We start from the raw sequence: 17,857 nt of genomic DNA, 5'->3' as shown, positions 1-17,857 counted from the left end.
AAGGGTTGCGGTAGCACGCAGAGGGGACCTGACTGATCCCCTGCTTGCACATCCCGGCCCTCTGGCCGGCTGAGCGCCCGCACGCTCATTTCGTGGATTATCTTAGGCATACGGAGTTCATTCCCAGTCTAAGCCTACGGAGTTCATTCATAGTCTAAGATCGGACCGGACCGAGGGTTTTGGCAGCACATGCTAGGCTCGGGCATGTGCTGTTGCCGCATTTTTCTTCGTCGGGGCACAATCGTTAGAGCATCGTCGGAGAACCTGACTGGCGGTATTGGGGTTCTGATGATCGGGAGGGCCGGGGGGGTGTGCGCACATGATGTACGATGGGTGCTGGTGCTTGGCCCTTATATTGGCCCCCTATCCCTCATCAAACCTCGAGAACTCACACCCCCTTAAAGAGCATTTGAGATTTTACAGGTTTGTTGCTGTAGCCATTAAAGTGTCTGAATTGGTGACACTTTTTTCAAATTGTCACAAAATCTTGTACACTTCGAGTTTTTAGCTGATTTTTTTTGTGATTGCCAACAAAAATACAAGAATCATGACTACCAAGTTAGGCGCCAAAACTCCTTCCAAAAAAATTTTAAAAAACCTTGAACCGTAAAAAGTTTCAAAAATCATGAAAAACAGAAAACGAGTCGTCTCACCATGAAACTTCACGTGAAGGCTTAAGAGGCCATTGTATGAATTTACAAGCCATAAAAATGGCATTGGTACGCAGAAATATGAAGATGTGCCTGAACCCACCTACCACCTTATCGATCCATAGCTTGCGCATCCCGTCTCTCTGGCCGGTGTAGTGCCCGCCCGCCCGCCCGCTTGTTTCGTCGGTTGTCTTAGGCATACGGAGTTCATTCCCAACCTAAGATCAAACCAGACCAAGGGTTGGGGCAGCAAGATCGGCAGCATACAGAGGGGGACCCGAGCGATCCCCGGCTTGCGCATCCCGCCCTTCTGGGCTGCTGAGCGCCCGCACACTCGTTTCGTGGGTTGACTTAGGCATATGGAGGTCATTCGTAGTCTAAGCATATGGAGTTCATTGCTAGTCTAAGATCGGATCAGACCGAGGGTTGCGTCAGCACATGCTGGGCTCAGGGATGTGCTGGTACCGCATTTTTCTTCGTCAGGGTACCATCATCGGAGCATCCTCGGAGAATTGACTGTTGGCATTGGGGTTCCGGTGATCGGGGGGGCTGGGGGGTGTGTGCACATGATGTGCGATGGGTGCTGGTACTTGGCCCTTATATTGGCCCCCTATCCCTCATCAAACCTTGAGAACTCACACCCCCTTAAAGAGAATTTGAGATTTTCCATGTTTTCTGCCAGTAGCCATTAAAGTGTCTGAAATGGGGACACTTTTTTCAAATGGTCACAAAATCTTGTACACTTCGAGTTTTTAGCTGAATTTTTTTGTGCATGCCAAAAAAAATACAAGGATCACGTCTACCAAGTTTGGGGCCAAAACTCCTTCTGAAAAAATTTTAAAAAATCCCAAACCGCAAAAAGTTTTAAAAATTATGAAATATAGAAAACGAGTCGTCTTGCTATGAAACTTCACGTGAAGGCTTAAGGGACCATTGTATGAATTTACAAGCCATAAAAATGGTATTGGAACACAAAAATATGAAGATATGCCTAAACCTACCTACCACCCTATCGATCCACGGCTTGCACATCCCGTCTCTCTGGCCGACGTAGCGCCCACCCGCCCGCCCGCCTGCTCGTTTCATCGATTGGCTTAGGCATACAGAGTTCATCCCCAGTCTAAGATCGGATTGGACTGAGGGTTGCGACAGCAGGATCGACAACACGCAGAGGGGGACCCGGTCGATCTCCAACTTGCGCATCCCGCCCCTCTAGCCGGCTGAGCGCCCGTACGCTCATTTTGTGGGTTGACTTAGGCATACGGAGTTCATTCCCAGTCTAAGCATATGGAGTTCATTCCCAGTCTAAGATTGGACCAGATCGAGGGTTGCGGCAACACATGCTGGGCTCGGTTAATACGCAAAGAGGGACTCGATGATCGAGGGGGACTCGGTGATGGGGGGTCGGGGGGGTGTGCGCGCATGATGTGCGATGGGTGCTGGTACTTGGCCCTTATATTGGCCCCTATCCCTCATCAAACCTCGAGAACTCACACCCTCTTAAAGAGCATTTGAGATTTTACAGGTTTGCTGTCAGTAGCCATTAAAGTGTCTGAAATGGCGATACTTTTTTCAAATGGTCACAAAATCTTGTACACTTCGAGTTTTTAGCTGAATTGTTTTGTGCATGCCAGAAAAAATACAAGGATCACATCTACCAAGTTTGGGGCCAAAAATCTTTCTGAAAAAATTTTAAAAAATCTCAAACCGCAGAAAGGTTTGAAAATCGTGAAAAATAGAAAACGAGTCGTCTTGCAATGAAACTTCACATGAAGGCTTAAGGGACCATTGTATGAATTTACAAGCCATAAAAATGGCATTGGCACACAGAAATATGAAGATGTCCCTAAACCCACTTTCCACCCTATCGATCCACGGCTTGCGCATCTCGCCTCTCTGGCCGGCGTAGTGCCCGCCCGCCCGCTCGCTTGTTTCGTCAGTTGGCTTAGGCATACGAAGTTAATTCCCAGTATAAGATCAGACCAGACCGAGGGTTGCGGCAGCTGGATCGGCAGTACGCAGAGGGGGCCCGGTCGATCCCCAACTTGCCCATCCCACCCCTCTGGCCGGTTGAGCGCCTGCACACTCGTTTCGTAGGTTGACTTAGGCATACGAAGTTCATTCCCAGTCTAAGCATATGGAGTTCATTCCCAGTCTAAGATCGGACCAGATCGAGGGTTGCAGCAGCACATGCTGGGCTTGGGCATGTGTCGGTGCCATATTTTTCTTCACCAGGGCACCATCACCGGAGAACCTGACCGACGGTATTGGGGTTCCGCCGATCGAGGGGGCCGGGGAGGGTGTGCGCACATGATGTGTGATGGGTGCTGGTATTTAGCCCTTATATTGGCCCCCTATCCCTCATCAAACCTCAAGAACTCACACCCCCTTAAAGAGCATTTGAGATTTTACAGGTTTGCTGCCAGTAGCAATTAAAGTGTTTCTAATGGGGATAGTTTTTTCAAATGGTCACAAAATCTTGTACACTTCAAGTTTTTAGCTGAATTTTTTTATGCATGCCAATAAAAATACAAGGATCACGTCTACCAAGCTTGGGGCCAAAACTCCTTCCAAAAAAATTTTAAAAAATTCCAAATCGTAAAAAGTTTCAAAAATTGTGAAAAATAGAAAACGAGTCATCTTGCCATGAAACTTCACGTGAAGGCTTAAGGGACCATTGTATGAATTTACAAGCCATAAAAATGACATTGGCATGCAAAAATATGAAGATGTGCGTAAACCCACCTACCACCCTATCAATCCACGGCTTGCGCATCCCGTCTCTCTGGCCAGCGTAGTGCCCGCCCGCCCGCTCATTTCGTCGGTTGACTTAGGCATACAGAGTTCATTCCCAGCCTAAGATCAGACCGGATCGAAGGTTGCGGCAGCACATAAAGGGGGACCCAGCCGATCCCCGGCTTGCGCATCCCTCCCCTCTGGTCGGCTGAGCACCCCCACGCTCGTTTCGTGGGTTGACTTAGGCATACAGAGTTGATTCTCAGTCTAAGCGTACAGAGTTCATTCCCAGTCTAAGATTGGACCGGACCGAGGGATACGACAGCACAGGCTGGGCTCGGGCATGTGCTGGTGCCGCATTTTTCTTCACCGGGCCACCATCGTCGGAGCATCGCCGGAGAACCTGACCGACAGCATTGGGGTTCCGGTGATCGAGGGGGCCGGAGGGGTGTGCGCACATGATGTGCGATGGGTGCTGGTACTTGGCCCTTATATTGGCCCCCTATCCCTCATCAAACCTCAAGAACTCACACCCCCTTAAAGAGCATTTGAGATTTTACAGGTTTGCTGCCAGTAGCTATTAAAGTGTCTAAAATGGGGACACTTTTTTCAAATGGTCACAAAATCTTGTGCACTTTGAGTTTTTAGCTGAATGTTTTTGTGCATGCCAACAAAAATAGAAGGATCACGTCTACCAAGTTTGGGGCAAAAACTCCTTTCGAAAAAATTTTAAAAAATCTCGAACCGTAAAAAGTTTCAAAAATCGTGGAAAATAGAGAACGAGTCGTCTTGCCATTAAACTTCACGTGAAGGTTTAAGGGACCATTGTATGAATTTACAAGCCATAAAAATGGCATTGGCAAGCAGAAATATGAAGATGTGCCTAAACCCACCTACCACCCTATCGATCCACGGCTTGCGCATCCCGTCTCTCTGACTGACGTAGTGCCCGCCCAACCGTCCGCCCGCCCGCTCGTTTCGTCGGTTGGCTTAGGCATACGGAGTCCATTCCCAATCTAAGAACGGATCAGACTGAGGGTTGCAGCAATAGGATCGGCAGCACGCAGAGGGGGACCCGGCCGATCCCCGACTTGCGCATCCCACCCTTCTGGCCGGTTGAGAGCCCGCACACTCGTTTCATGGGTTCACTTAGGCATACGGAGTTCATTCCTAGTCTAAGATTGGACCAGACCGAGGGTTGCGATAGCACATCCTGGGCTCGGGCATGTGCTGGTGCTGTATTTGTCTTCGTCGAGGCACCATCATCGGAGCATCGCTGGAGAACCTGATCGGTGATATTGGGGTTCCGACAATCGGGGGTGCCGGGGGGGGCGTGCGCACATGATGTGCGATGGGTGCTGGTACTCGGCCCTTATATTGTCCCCCTATCCCTCATCAAACCTCGAGAACTCACACCCCTTTAAAGACCATTTGAGATTTTATAGGTTTGCTGCCAGTAGCAATTAAAGTGTCTGAAATGGGGACACTTTTTTCAAATGGTCACAAAATCTTGTACACTTCGAGTTCCTAGCTTAATTTTTTTGTGCATGCCAACAAAAATACAAGGATCACGTCTACCAAGTTTGGGGCCAAAACTCCTTCCGAAAAAATTTTAAAAAATCCCGAACCGCAAAAAGTTTCAAAAATCATGGAAAAGAGAAAACAAGTCGTCTTGCCATGAAACTTCACATGAAGGCTTAAGAGACCATTGTATGAATTTACAAGGCATAAAAATGGTATTGGCATGCAGAAATATGAAGATGTGCCTAAACCCACCTACCACTCTATCAATCCACAGCTTGCGCATCCTGTCTCTCTGGTCGATGTAGTGCCCGCCCGCCCGCCCACCCTTTCATTTCGTCGGTTGGCTTAGGCATACGGAGTTCATTCCTAGTCTAAGATTGGACCGGACCGAGGGATGCGGCAGCAGGATCGGCAGCACACAGAGGGGGACCCGATCGATCCCCGGCTTACGCATCCCACCCCTCTGGCTAGCTGAGAGCCCGCACGCTCGTTTCTTTAGCCTTTCTATTTCTTCAGTGTCATCACTTGTCAATATAATATCATCAACATTAATGATCAATATAGTCTTTTTTTCCATGTTGTGAGTGTTTAAAAACAAAAAGTATGATCAATTTGTCCTTGGTTAAATCCATGTCTCTTTACTAATTTTACAAAGCAATCAAACCAAGCCTTGGTGACTGTTTTAAACCATAGAAAGACTTCTTCAGTTTGCATACCATTCTGTCATTGTTTCTTCAGTGTCATCACTTGTCAATATAATATCATCAACATTAATGATCAATATAGTCTTTTTTTCCATGTTGTGAGTGTTTAAAAACAAAAAGTATGATCAATTTGTCCTTGGTTAAATCCATGTCTCTTTACTAATTTTACAAAGCAATCAAACCAAGCCTTGGTGACTGTTTTAAACCATAGAAAGACTTCTTTAGTTTGCATACCATTTTGTCATTGTTTCCCCTTTCAAAGCCAGAAGGTAAATCTATAGAAACTTCTTCATCCAGTTTCCCATTAAGAAAGGCATTATTGACATCCATCTAGTGTCATGGCCAGTCAAGATTAGTAACTAATGAAAGCAGTACCCTTATAATATTCAATTTAGCAACTGGAGCAAAGGTTTCAATGTAGTCTACTCTAAAATTTTAAGTAAATCTTTTCGTAAATAATCAGGCCTTGTGTCTCTCTATCCCACCACATGAATTATACTTAATAGTAAATACCCATTTACATCCAACTGATATTTTACCTCTAGGTAACTCCACAATATCCCAAGTCTCATTCATTTTCAATGCTTTTATCTTTTCAAGTACAACAGCTTTCTATTTTGGGATTTTTAGAGCTTCATGAATATTTTATAGGATTTTAGTTACCTTAGTCTTTTTTAACATGGCACGAAATGTAGTAGACAAACGATTATAGGATAGATAATTGGACAATGACTGTTGAGTGCACTATCGTACACCTTACTTGTCTAAATCATCAGGTGGAGTATTCATTGGTGATGGTGCGGCAAGCATAATCTTTTTCTAATTCAAAATTTTACAGATCGATATTCATTGGTGATGGTGTTGTAGGCTTAACATTTTTTTATTTAAAATTTACTTGCGATAGATCTTGACAATATGGCTACGGCATAAAAGTTTTTATTTCCTAAGGCTATGGTTTACGTCATGAATAAACATAAAGCTCTATTTTTTGGTGAAAAATCCCATTTTCTTTTAGATAATTACCAAGAATTGAATTGAAGTATTCCTTCCCATTGTCTATGCAAAAAATTTGGATTTGGACTTGAAATTGTGTTTGAATCATTTTGTGAAATAGCTGAAAAATTGTGTTAGCATCAAACTTGTCTTTTAATAAGTAAACCTAACAAGCTCATGTGTGATCATTTATAAAAGTCATGAACCACCGAATTCCAGTTATGTCGTTTTCCCATGAAGGTCCTCAAATATCACTATGAACTAAAGAAAAAAAGGTTTAGAAAATCTATATAGATTATTAGGATAAGTGTGTTTGGCAAGTTGATGAGTTTCACAACAAAAGGAATAGACATCTTTATTCTTAAAAAGAGAAGGAAAATAGTTTTTAGATATGAAAAACTAGGATGTCTTAATCTATTGTGCCATAACATAATTTCACTAGAAACAGAAACAAATTCACCACTTAAAGCCAAAGCTTGCTTATTCACTTGTTAGGGATCCTCAAGGTAGTACACATCCTCACGCTCCTTAGAATTGTCAATTATCTTCCTCGAAAGTAAATCCTGAAACTCACAACATGAAGGATAGAACTTAGCCACACAATTCAAGTCCTTTGTTAATTTATTAATAGACACTAAATTACATGCTAAATTAGGAACATGCAAAATTGAAAATAATGTCATATTAGAAACTTTAATGTTTCCTTTTCCAGCAATAGATGATAGTAATCCATCACCAATATAAAACTTAAGGTTTCCAAAACATGGATTATATGTTGAAAACAACTCATGGCATCAGTTATATGGTCAGATGCCCTAGACTCTATAATCCAAGACTTCTTAGAATCTGATTTTGGCCTCAAAGCAAAGAGATAGTTACCTTGTTGTGCAATTGTGCATTTTGGAGTAAGTGCAATAATTGGTTCATAAGTTATCTCTAATCTACTATCTAGAGAGCCACCAATTATGGCAGTTTTGGCCATTAGGAAAGAAAAAAAAAAAAAAGAGCAAACTTTACTCTGATACCATGAAAATAGAAATAAAAAAACAATGTTGTTTGAGTGTTCTTTTATTAAAAAGAATCCCCAAATATATAAAGGAATTTATATGTACAAAGAAACCTACAAATCAGGACACAATCATCCAAACATAGAAACAAATAAAATACTAGAAATATAAATCCCAACAAATAAGGAAATTGATCCTGATTTGATATCCTAACGAATCAGGAACATAATTTGTCAACACAAACTTCCATTTTTTATGCTTCCAGATAACTTGTGAATATTATTTTCCTTTTTCTCATCGCTTTGCTTTGGTTAGACCTAAAAGCTTATTAAAGACAAAAGCAATGTAACCTCAAAAAAATAACCTACCTTTTGTAACATGATAAGCATAATTGCTCATAGCATGACATATTTTGGCAAAAAAACATTATGAAGACAATCAAAGACAAGGATTTTATATCACAAAAATTTAATATAAAATAAAATAAAAATGAAATTTCCTCATCCACTTCTTTTCTGTTATCTCATATGGTAATTTTGGTGTAGTAGATATTGCAGCTGTGGCACTTGAACTCTTCCTACAAGAAAAAGAGACAAAAAAAAGATATATCATACAAATGTTACACCAGAAACTATTTCACACATTTAACAAGAACTTCCACAACATTTTTATAAGAGATCATTTAAGAATATTGAACAAAATATATCATTTTAGTAAAGAAATATTCAAAGGAGATACTAATAAGAATAAGGTTGCCACTTATAAAAAGTAAAGAGAATAATAGAGTAATAGTACCTACAGTTTAAAATATCAAAAGGCTCTATAAATATTTCAAGTACTAGAACCTTAAAAAAAAAACAGTTTCAATTAGCACTCCCTACCTTTGTTTTTGCCACAATAGTCTCTCCTTACAAACTTCATTGAAAGCAAGTTGGATGCATCCAATGATAGAGCATCAGCCCCATCTCTAGTGCAAACCTAGAAACACAACATTCATTTCATCACTTTTGTTTTCATTGAACAATTTGATACAAGAAAAATTAAAAAATGAAGTAATGTCAAGGAAATATTAGAGAAAGCCTAGGCCGAGAGAAAATATAGATTTAATCTCCCAAAAACTATTTCTCTACTTGAAGTTTCAGAGGTAAAAGCACTGGAAGCTAATACTTATAGTTATGCAGGAATTAGAATCTAATACTGACAGAAAATGAGATATAGCTAAAGGAATACCAGCAAAGGGCTAAAAGATAAAACCATAAAAAAGAAACCTAAACATACCCACTACTTAAAGCAACAAGAAGCAGTGATGATGTTTGGGTAATAGTACTAATGGAAGTTATTGAAGCAGTAGAACTGGAACCAGGAAGACCTACAGTAATAGAATTCACATTTGCATGAGGATAGACTTCAACAAATAAACCATTGGTTCTTGATCTAGGCACTTTAGCATTCAAAGGAACGACTGATTACAAGATAAAAGAAATTTAGTTTAAAAACTTAAGAATCATAAAAAGAAAAAAAATATGATAAAGATACAAATAGAAGACAATAGGCATTGAAGGAAATAAGTAAACCCCAAATATTTTAGCATCTAAGTAAAGAACTCACTGAATACAGGAGTAGTGGTAGCGGATTGCGATTGTGAGGATGAAGCCAGGGTGGACGGTTTTGTCGATAAAGAAAATCCAAAGAAAGAACCAAAACTCCCTGTTGAAGCAGCAGCATTTGTCACACCAAATCCGGTCAAAGAACTCAGCGGCTGATTAGATAGTTGAACCTGTAGGTTCTGCTACTGAAGAAGCCGTAGTAGTAGAAGATGAAGAACTTAAGTTAAATGCAGGGAATGCCAGAGTTAAAGCAATAATAGTACTAGCTGCTGGAGTTGAAGCAATTATGGTGGTAACTTTTGAAAACAATGGCATTAATGATGTACTAAAAGAAAAAGAAGTGGATTTCGATGCAACAACAGCGAAGAATGCGGGTGAAGGTGATGATGACGAAGCTGCGTTGCCAAATCCAAAGTTAGGTTGGGAGGCTGAAGATGGAGCAAAAGATAAGCTTGAAAAGCTTGATGAAAAAGCAATTATTAAATAAGGTGCTGTAGTAGAGGTTACCATTGGTGTCGAACTTGCAGTGCTCTTCAAAAATGGTGAGCTACCACCACAAGAGAACCTTGTAAGAGGCAATAAAAGTCAGGCAGTGATAGAATTTGATGCTGAGCAAGATGATAACTAGCTTGGCACCGATGAAATTGTAATTGTAGTAGTAGAAGCTGAAGACAAAGATGAAGATGAACCAAAAGAGTAGCAGTAGTAGTGGTAGCCGATGCTAGTGAAGATGAAATAAGAAGGGAACCACACTAGCGCCAAATGGGGATGAAGATGTCCCAAATCTTTTTGAGAATTATAACTTAAGAAAAAAAGTGGACAAAAAGAAAAACTTTGTTAGTTGAAATAGATCAGAGAACCAAAGCAGCAGAGACAACAAAAAAGTGGATTTTGACGCGGCAGCACGGGAGAATGTAGGTACTGGTGATGATGACGAAGCTGCATTGCCAAATCCAAAGGTAGATTGAGAGGCTGAAGAAGGTAAGGTAAAGAGAAGCCCGAAGAGCTTGATGAAGAAAAAGCAGTTGTCAATGTAGGTGCGGTAGTAGGGGTTGCTGTTGGTGTTGAATTTGCACTGCTCTTTGAAAATGATGAACTACCTGGGAATGAGAGCCTTGTAGAAGCCGAGTAAGGTGAACTGATGGTTGAATTTGAAGCTGAGCTTGACGATATTAAGCTTGGAAATGGAGTTGTAGCTGAAGGTGAACCACCAAAAAGAGCTAGTAGTAGCAGCAGGCGCTGGTGAAGATGAAAATAGATTAGAACTGCTGCTGACTCCAAACAAGGATGAAAATGACCCAATCTTTTCTGAGAATTAGAAATTAAAAAGCAAAAAAGGATTAAATGTTGTTAGTGTAATGAGATTAAAGCAGAGACAAGAAACAAGTCCACGAGGCACTACCAGAGAATGTAGGTGCTGGTGGTGATGATGAACCTGCATTGCCAAATCCAGAGGAAGAAGATAGGTCAAAAGAGAAGCCTGTAGAGCTTGAAAAAGAAGCAGATGTTAAAGAAAGCGCTGTAGTAGAAGACTAGAGGTTGTTGTTGGTGTTGAACTTGCATTGCTAATTGAAAATGGTGAACCAACCGAGAAAGAGAACCCCGTGGAATTTGTGATTGCATTTGAAGCTGAGTTTGAAGAAAGCAAGCTTGAAAATGGAGTTGTAACTGTAGTAACAGTAGATGTTGAAGATGCAAAACCAAAAGAGGTAGTAGTAGCAGCTACAGGCGTCCGTGAAGATGAAAATAGAAAACGACCACTGCTGGCTTCAAACAAGGGTGAGGATGTCCCAAACCCTTCGAAGAATTACAAATTTAACAAAAAAAAAAGAAGGGAAAAAAACTGTTCAGAGAACATGAGCAACAGAGACAATAGCGAAGATAATGCTAATACTACAATGCTTAAAAGAGGTCATACAAATATTACAGTCATTCTTATCGATCACGAACACAAAAAATAAAAAAAAAGGAAAATGATATCCTCTGGTAAGCAAGGTAGAGTGTTATAGTGTTAAATGAAATAAGGAATAATACTAATATTTCCAATCAAATTTCATTGAAATAACCTAGAAAACAAAACAAATAAAATAATAAATAAAAAATGAACCCGAAAGAAATTTTTTGTTGTTTAGATGAGTTAATGAAAAAAAAATTTCGTTGTTTAGTTGTATTCTGAAATCTTTTTTCAAATAATATTAATATAACTATTAAAATATTAAATTTATTTATTATTAAAATATATTGAATTATTTATTATTAAAATTATTGATATTTAAAAATAATTATATTTTAATAATAATATTTAACATTAAAATATTATGTTAATATAAAAAATACTTAAAATAAAAAATTTATTATTCTTTATATTATTTATTAAAATATTATTTTATTAATATATTATATATAGTATATTATTATTAATAATATATTATTTATTAATAAATTATTTATTAATATATTATAAAAATATTATTTACTAATATATTATATTAATAGTATATTATTTATTCATATAATATTATTTATTAATATATTATAATATAATATTATTTATTTATTAATATAATGTTATTTATAAGTAAAATTATGCTCAAACGTATTGATAAATAATTTTACTCATAGATAGCTTCTTTTTGAAAAATATCTTTTTCTTTTTAAATTTGTAAGATAACTTTTAGAAAAATGATCTTTTTTTTTTTTTACCAGTAAGTTATTTTTATTGATCAACCAATTTTTTGCTAAACACCTGAAAATGTGAATCATTTTTCAAAAATCATTTTTCGTAAAACAAACATAACCCTAAATATAATTGTTAGTGTAATTGTATCATATTTATTGCATGTTAAATATATATTAAATATAAAAATTATCATATTATAATTCATATCAATATACCAAACATGAAATATATTTTTTTATTTTTATCAAATCTATTTATAGCTATTACTAAAATTAGAAATCGCATTTCATTTATGTATTTTTAACATTTTCATATCATATAATTATATTATATTTAAAATTATCAAATTAAATCGAATATATTTAAACATTAATATTAAATTTATATTAATTAAATATACCTTAACCATAGGTAACTTTTCAAAAAATAATTAATTTCAAAAAACATTTTCTCTTGGGACCCAAGCAATTGAGTTTTAGTTATAAAAAAATTTATCTTTTAGCTATGGAAAGAACAAATTGAATTAGTAAAAACCAAACAATAAATTTTTATAAAATTTACTTTTAACAAAAATATGCATGCCCAATTATTGATTGTATTTCACAACTTAAATTGTTTCCATGAATCAATGTACAAAGTTCTCCACGTTATCCAAAATGTTGAGAACATGAGCCGTTAAATGGGATTTCTGTCCATAACAAATGTATGACAAAATTCCTCCATACAGTGAGCAATGGATACCAACCTTGTAAATATTTATCCTTTTTTCATTCGTATACGATTCTGCATGATGTTGGAAAAGACTATCTACTGTTACAAAATTGAAATCCTCATCATCAGGGTTCGCATAAGCATGAGAATGCCATGCGCGCACAAGCCATTTGAAATCAAGAGGATCTTCAAAAGTTTCCAGGTAATCGCAACCGCATACAAGAAACCTCCAAATCTTTGGTATCATGTTGGTTACACAATCAAGAAAGTCACTAGATATGTTCTCGAAATTTGCTCTCTGTGCTTGGCTAAGGATTAATTTGGCATCAAAGACGTCCATCAACGAGCACTCGGAGCATCTATGTTTCACAACTGCCGACCGTTCTGAGATGGGCAACCCCACCTTTACAAATGAGTTCCAGACACAGCTTCTAGCAAGGGTTAATAAAGACTCCCCTGCATTTGTCCAGAAATTTGCTGCAGACACAATCAAAGAAGATTCTGAGCAAAACAGATGGTGTGTTGCACCAGCCAGCAACAAAGAGTACGCTGCACTAGTCCTACTCATGTCAAAAGCTTTCAATTGACATTCATCTATCCTTGAATGGAGGGCCAATAAGTCAGTTGAACGGATTCTATATGCAGAAGCAAGTGTCGTGTAAGCATTTAGAGCAATATGGTGAAAGGGATAAAACTTGAAATTGAGCTGTGATTTTCCATCCTTGCTTTCTAATTGCTCAATGTGAAGACCTAGATTTAGCATGCTCTCAAGCTTCCTACAGCAGGATTCAGGATCACCAACTGATAGAAACTCAGTTATAGTTTCATCCACATAATCAGACAACATTTTAGTTGTCTTATCCTTATAAAGGTTGAGATCAAAGTGTGAACTTGAAAAGAGCAGATTGGAATCAGAAATTTCCTGAAAGTAAGTGCTGATGATTTTTTAAAATCCTTGTTTATAAAAATTCATGCATCTCAAACAAATAATGATGCAAATACTAGAATTTAAAATTAACAAAGGTTAACCAGTAAAAAAATACAGTTTAAAAATGGGTTAATTGTTTTACAAGAGCATAAAGAAAAGGGAGATAAACTACCAAATAATCTTTTGAACAATAAGTATGAAATTTATTGACAGGTATAAGGATCTAAATCATCTACCATCAAGGGACAGGTTACACGATAAATCTTTTCAACATATTCAAGCTAAAGGGAGTATGAAGTTCTATTAAGGGAAGATCACTAATCATTTATGTCCATCCAGCCAAAAAAGTGGGTCCAACCCTAGCGAGTAGAAAGCTAAAAGAAACAAAATGCCTACATAATGAGATAATTTAAAATATGTTTCCAGAGAGATAGCAAAAATAAGTTCTTGAATCTTGATCCATTGCAAGCCTCTAAGCTGAATTCAACAACACTGACATGTTCAAGTAGCAAAAAAAAAGAAAAAAAAACTCTAATTAAAACAGAATACTTATGCAGTTTCTCATTACCTCTAAGGCACGATCAACATAAGCGGAGGGAGATGCACTGCACCGACTACAAGAACAGGTAAATTGATACTTGAACCACAAGTCTGATTGCCTCATCGCCTACAAAAAAAAAAAAAAAAGTAAAACATCGAAATCAGAACTAAAATACAGAACAACATATGGGACACATCAATCCATCACCATTCAGAAAGTTTATGTTTTCGTTTCTTCCTTGCCCTATAGCTTAACTCATACATGAGTCATCAAAATGTTTCTATTGGTCTTGAGACCACCAAAGGCACCAAAACTCAGCATTTTGAACAATAACTTTTACATTAGTTTTCACAGCAAATGCAAAAGTGCACGAGTAAATGATTTTTCTTCACCTTTTGCAATGAGATGATGATAATGTTTTCCTAGAACAGATATGTTAATTACTCTTATTTTGATTTATGGGATATTTAGACATTAGCTGGATGAATAATAGGCATTGTGTTTAGTCTAACCATTTTACCAACTCCATTCACTCTATTAATTGCCTTCATTGAATAGCATAAGATTATTGAAGAGTTTTTCTTTGATATGGTAAGGGTAAAATGTGGTGTGGAGTTCTTGAAATAAAGTTATAATGAATTTCCCACTAAAAGCTATTAACACAAAAGAAAAATATGTTAGAACAAGTAAATTGATAAATTCCATTGTGTAGAACAGTAGATTCATTTTAGCTAGTATAAATATTCTCTATAAATGCGTATTTTATTAAAATCTACGGCAAGTTTTCCACCATTCAGGATTTAAATCAAACACAAGTTTGTGCACTTAGTAAAGAGAAAATCCAAGAGAGTCCTCATTGGCCTTTAAATAAACACTACTATATCTTAATTGCTTAAGCCATGTTAAAAAAAGAACTAGTGTTTTACAGTTGTGCAATCAAAATGTTCAACCGGGTACAATCCACATTCTTCCTACACAAAAGCGACATAGCTCAATTAAATTATGACATGAATCTAACCACATTGCACACATTCAATTCGCAAACCACAAAACCAAGCCTTGGTAATCAAATCAACATGTAGATTACTATATTAGAATGTACGAAAACACCTTTGGTTGCAGCAAATCCGTGTATGAAACACAAACTTCCTCCCCTTTTTTAATCCTCTTAATACTCCTCACTGTTATTTTTGGACCATATTTGTATCCCTTACTCCCTGCATCAGATGAAGCAATAAATCAGCAAAAATTTTAAAAAATAAATGAAAACTTTGTGCCGTAAATTAGTAAAAAGAACAACCTTTTGTGTGCTGAACACAGTTACAAACACCACACTCTTCCCCTGAAACGCTAGGAACAATTCCTAGCGTGGAACAGGAATCCTCGCGTGACGGCGTCGCAGTGGGAGGCGAAACAGACAATTGGTAACAAGCGTTAGGAGAACAGCTGTGATTGATCCAAGAGAAGCTCGGCCCGTATAAGGCAATTCCTAAAGAACGCCCATTCTCGTCTTGCACTTCCACGGCGTTTGTTATGACTGAGCATAAGACGACCTCTTCCAGTAAAAAGTCGTCGCTTTGTTCTTCCTCGACTCCGTTTTGTAATTTCCTTGCGGCGGCCATAGCTATTGCTCCCTGACGAATTTTGGGGGCAAATTCGGGAGAGGACGTCAGCTTATGGTAGTTACTGAGGAGGCCGTTGTTGAGACGGTAGAGGTGGGAACACGAGGAGGGGTGAGAAAGGAGGAGGCGTAGAGCGGTGCGGAGGTCAGAGGAGTCGGGACACGTGGGAGGGAGTGGTTGGGGGAGGAGGGACTCGGCGCTGGAAGAATGGATAGGGGAGTGGGAGGAGGAGCAGGCGAGGGAGCAATAAAGAGGGACATGGCGGGGAATAGGGGGGAGAGGAGAAGGAGGGAGAGAGGAGAAGCAGGAGGAGCAATGGGAAGAGAGGAAAGAATCATGGAGGGAAAAGGAAAGAGGAAGGAGAGGCGGGGTTACTTCTTCTCCTAGTTCCATATCTTGCTTCGCTCTCATTTCCATTTTTTTCCTTCCTCTGATTTCCCAATTGGTTAGGGTTAGAGGGGATGTGATTCTAATCTGAATCATCTGATTTATTTATCATCATTTAATACACAGCGGTAAGTAGTATGGTCAAGGCTCTGGTAACTGACACGGCTTTAATTTCGGGCTCTCCGGGTGGTAGAGTCCTGACAATACTATCTAGTACTATGACAACAGTGTGTAGATCGATCAAACTTGACAAGATAATACCAACCATAAGCTTTCTATAGATCAAACATATAACCAAGGTATTCTAACCGATGTTCAAGACTCTGGCACCTTCTTAGCTTAACGTCGAACTGGGGGCCTGACTTTTATGGAGATATGTCTTTCACTATAGTAACTTACTAGTAGTATGATTTTGAGGCGGTATGACTTTTCTTTAGCAGAGGGAAAGGGATCAATGATCTGTTTAACAGATTAACAAGAGTTTCTGATATAGAGGATCCATAATAATATAGCAACTGCAAAGCATACTCAACTTGTATCACTGCAAACTTTGAATAGATTGAAGAGAATGATGAAGCTAAAAGATGTAACTATAGAAAAAGGAAGATGAAATTACCAAAAGAGAAAAGAGGTTTTTAGCCAAACATATTTTATAAAGGAAGGTTTCTTACAAGAGATAGGTTTTTCTTTTCTTCGTAGTATGATTACTTCCTAGAGAAGTATCATTCTATTTATAGATGGAAAAGTAAAGGACTAGTAGCCTAATAAGACAAGATTAGGACAAAGTAACTTTACAAGTGGCTTAGGATAAGACTAAAGGAAGGTGAGTCATAACTAAGGTACAATGACTCATAACTATGGTACAAAGATCCATTATTATGGTATAGTGACTCATCACTTAAGGTACAATGATTAAGCACTATGACTCATACTAAAGTACAATGACTCATTATGACTTGACTAAGACATAAAGGTGATGAAGACTTGACATAAGGTTGTCTTGATGTGAAGGCATCATTATCAACTTCTGTGGAGTCTTTTGGAGAAAATTGAAATTAGCACACGTAATTATACAATATTTGGACTGGAACTGGGAATCTTGCATCTTGTAGCACCATGAGTGTCATCATTTTGAGAAATCTTCTGGGAAATCTTTAAGGTATTGGAGAACGAGACAATCATCTACCCATCTGAATAGTTCTTGTTCAAAATTATCAGGAGTAGAATCACAACATTGGAATAAGTGATTGTAAACTCTGTGTTCAAATCTTGCTCGAAGTCTGGAGAGATCTTCATCATTCTGCCAGTAAGGATTTGTTGGAAGTTCTACTAATTCTGAAGGACAGTGAAGATCAAAATTAACAAGTCTTTATGATAAATCACTCCACCAAGTATCATAAGGTGGTTCAGGAATCCAATGTGCCAGGTGAATGTGTAATTCTTAGATGTATTCTTAAGGGTACCACCACCATGGTTCTTTCTTGAAAGGAGGAAGTTCTGCAGGGATTGGGAGGTTGTTAATTTTACAGAGTCTTTTTAACAGGAGCTTGTACTCATGAGCATAGAGAAAAATAGATTTGTACAGAGAGTAGGGATTACATACATACATGTCTGAACGGGGTTGAAAGAAAGCATAATTTTCAGAAAAGTCACAAGGTCGGTGGAAGAAGAAGATAACATGATAGTGTGAGGAAAAGTGTTGGGTGAGAGAATACCAAGTATGGAGGGCTTTAAACCACTGTAAAAAGGTTCCTAAATAAATATCAG

General features: G+C 38.2%; 1 protein-coding gene and 1 pseudogene across 1 annotated transcript; both read right to left on the bottom strand.

Annotated features, from left to right (window-relative positions):
- Window positions 1-11,137, bottom strand: part of LOC111310719 (uncharacterized) — a 54,956-nt pseudogene extending 43,819 nt beyond the window's left edge.
- A 1,287-nt stretch (window positions 11,138-12,424) lies between these two features.
- Window positions 12,425-16,179, bottom strand: LOC111312178 (SET domain-containing protein). Its single transcript, XM_022912216.2, has 4 exons — window positions 15,382-16,179; window positions 15,192-15,298; window positions 14,109-14,207; window positions 12,425-13,534 (listed from the first exon to the last, which is right to left on the bottom strand). Exons 1-4 carry the CDS (start codon window positions 16,118-16,120, stop codon window positions 12,527-12,529), a joined length of 1,953 nt encoding a protein of 650 aa, XP_022767951.2. The 5' UTR covers window positions 16,121-16,179; the 3' UTR covers window positions 12,425-12,526.
- Between the last annotated feature and the right edge of the window lie 1,678 nt (window positions 16,180-17,857).

Source organism: Durio zibethinus, chromosome 1 (assembly GCF_047325235.1).
Source record: "Durio zibethinus cultivar Kanyao isolate XHJ-2024 chromosome 1, ASM4732523v1, whole genome shotgun sequence".
Classification (NCBI taxonomy): domain Eukaryota; kingdom Viridiplantae; phylum Streptophyta; class Magnoliopsida; order Malvales; family Malvaceae; genus Durio; species Durio zibethinus.
Note: the sequence above shows the minus strand (reverse complement) of the source record. Positions and strands in the feature narration are given on the sequence as shown.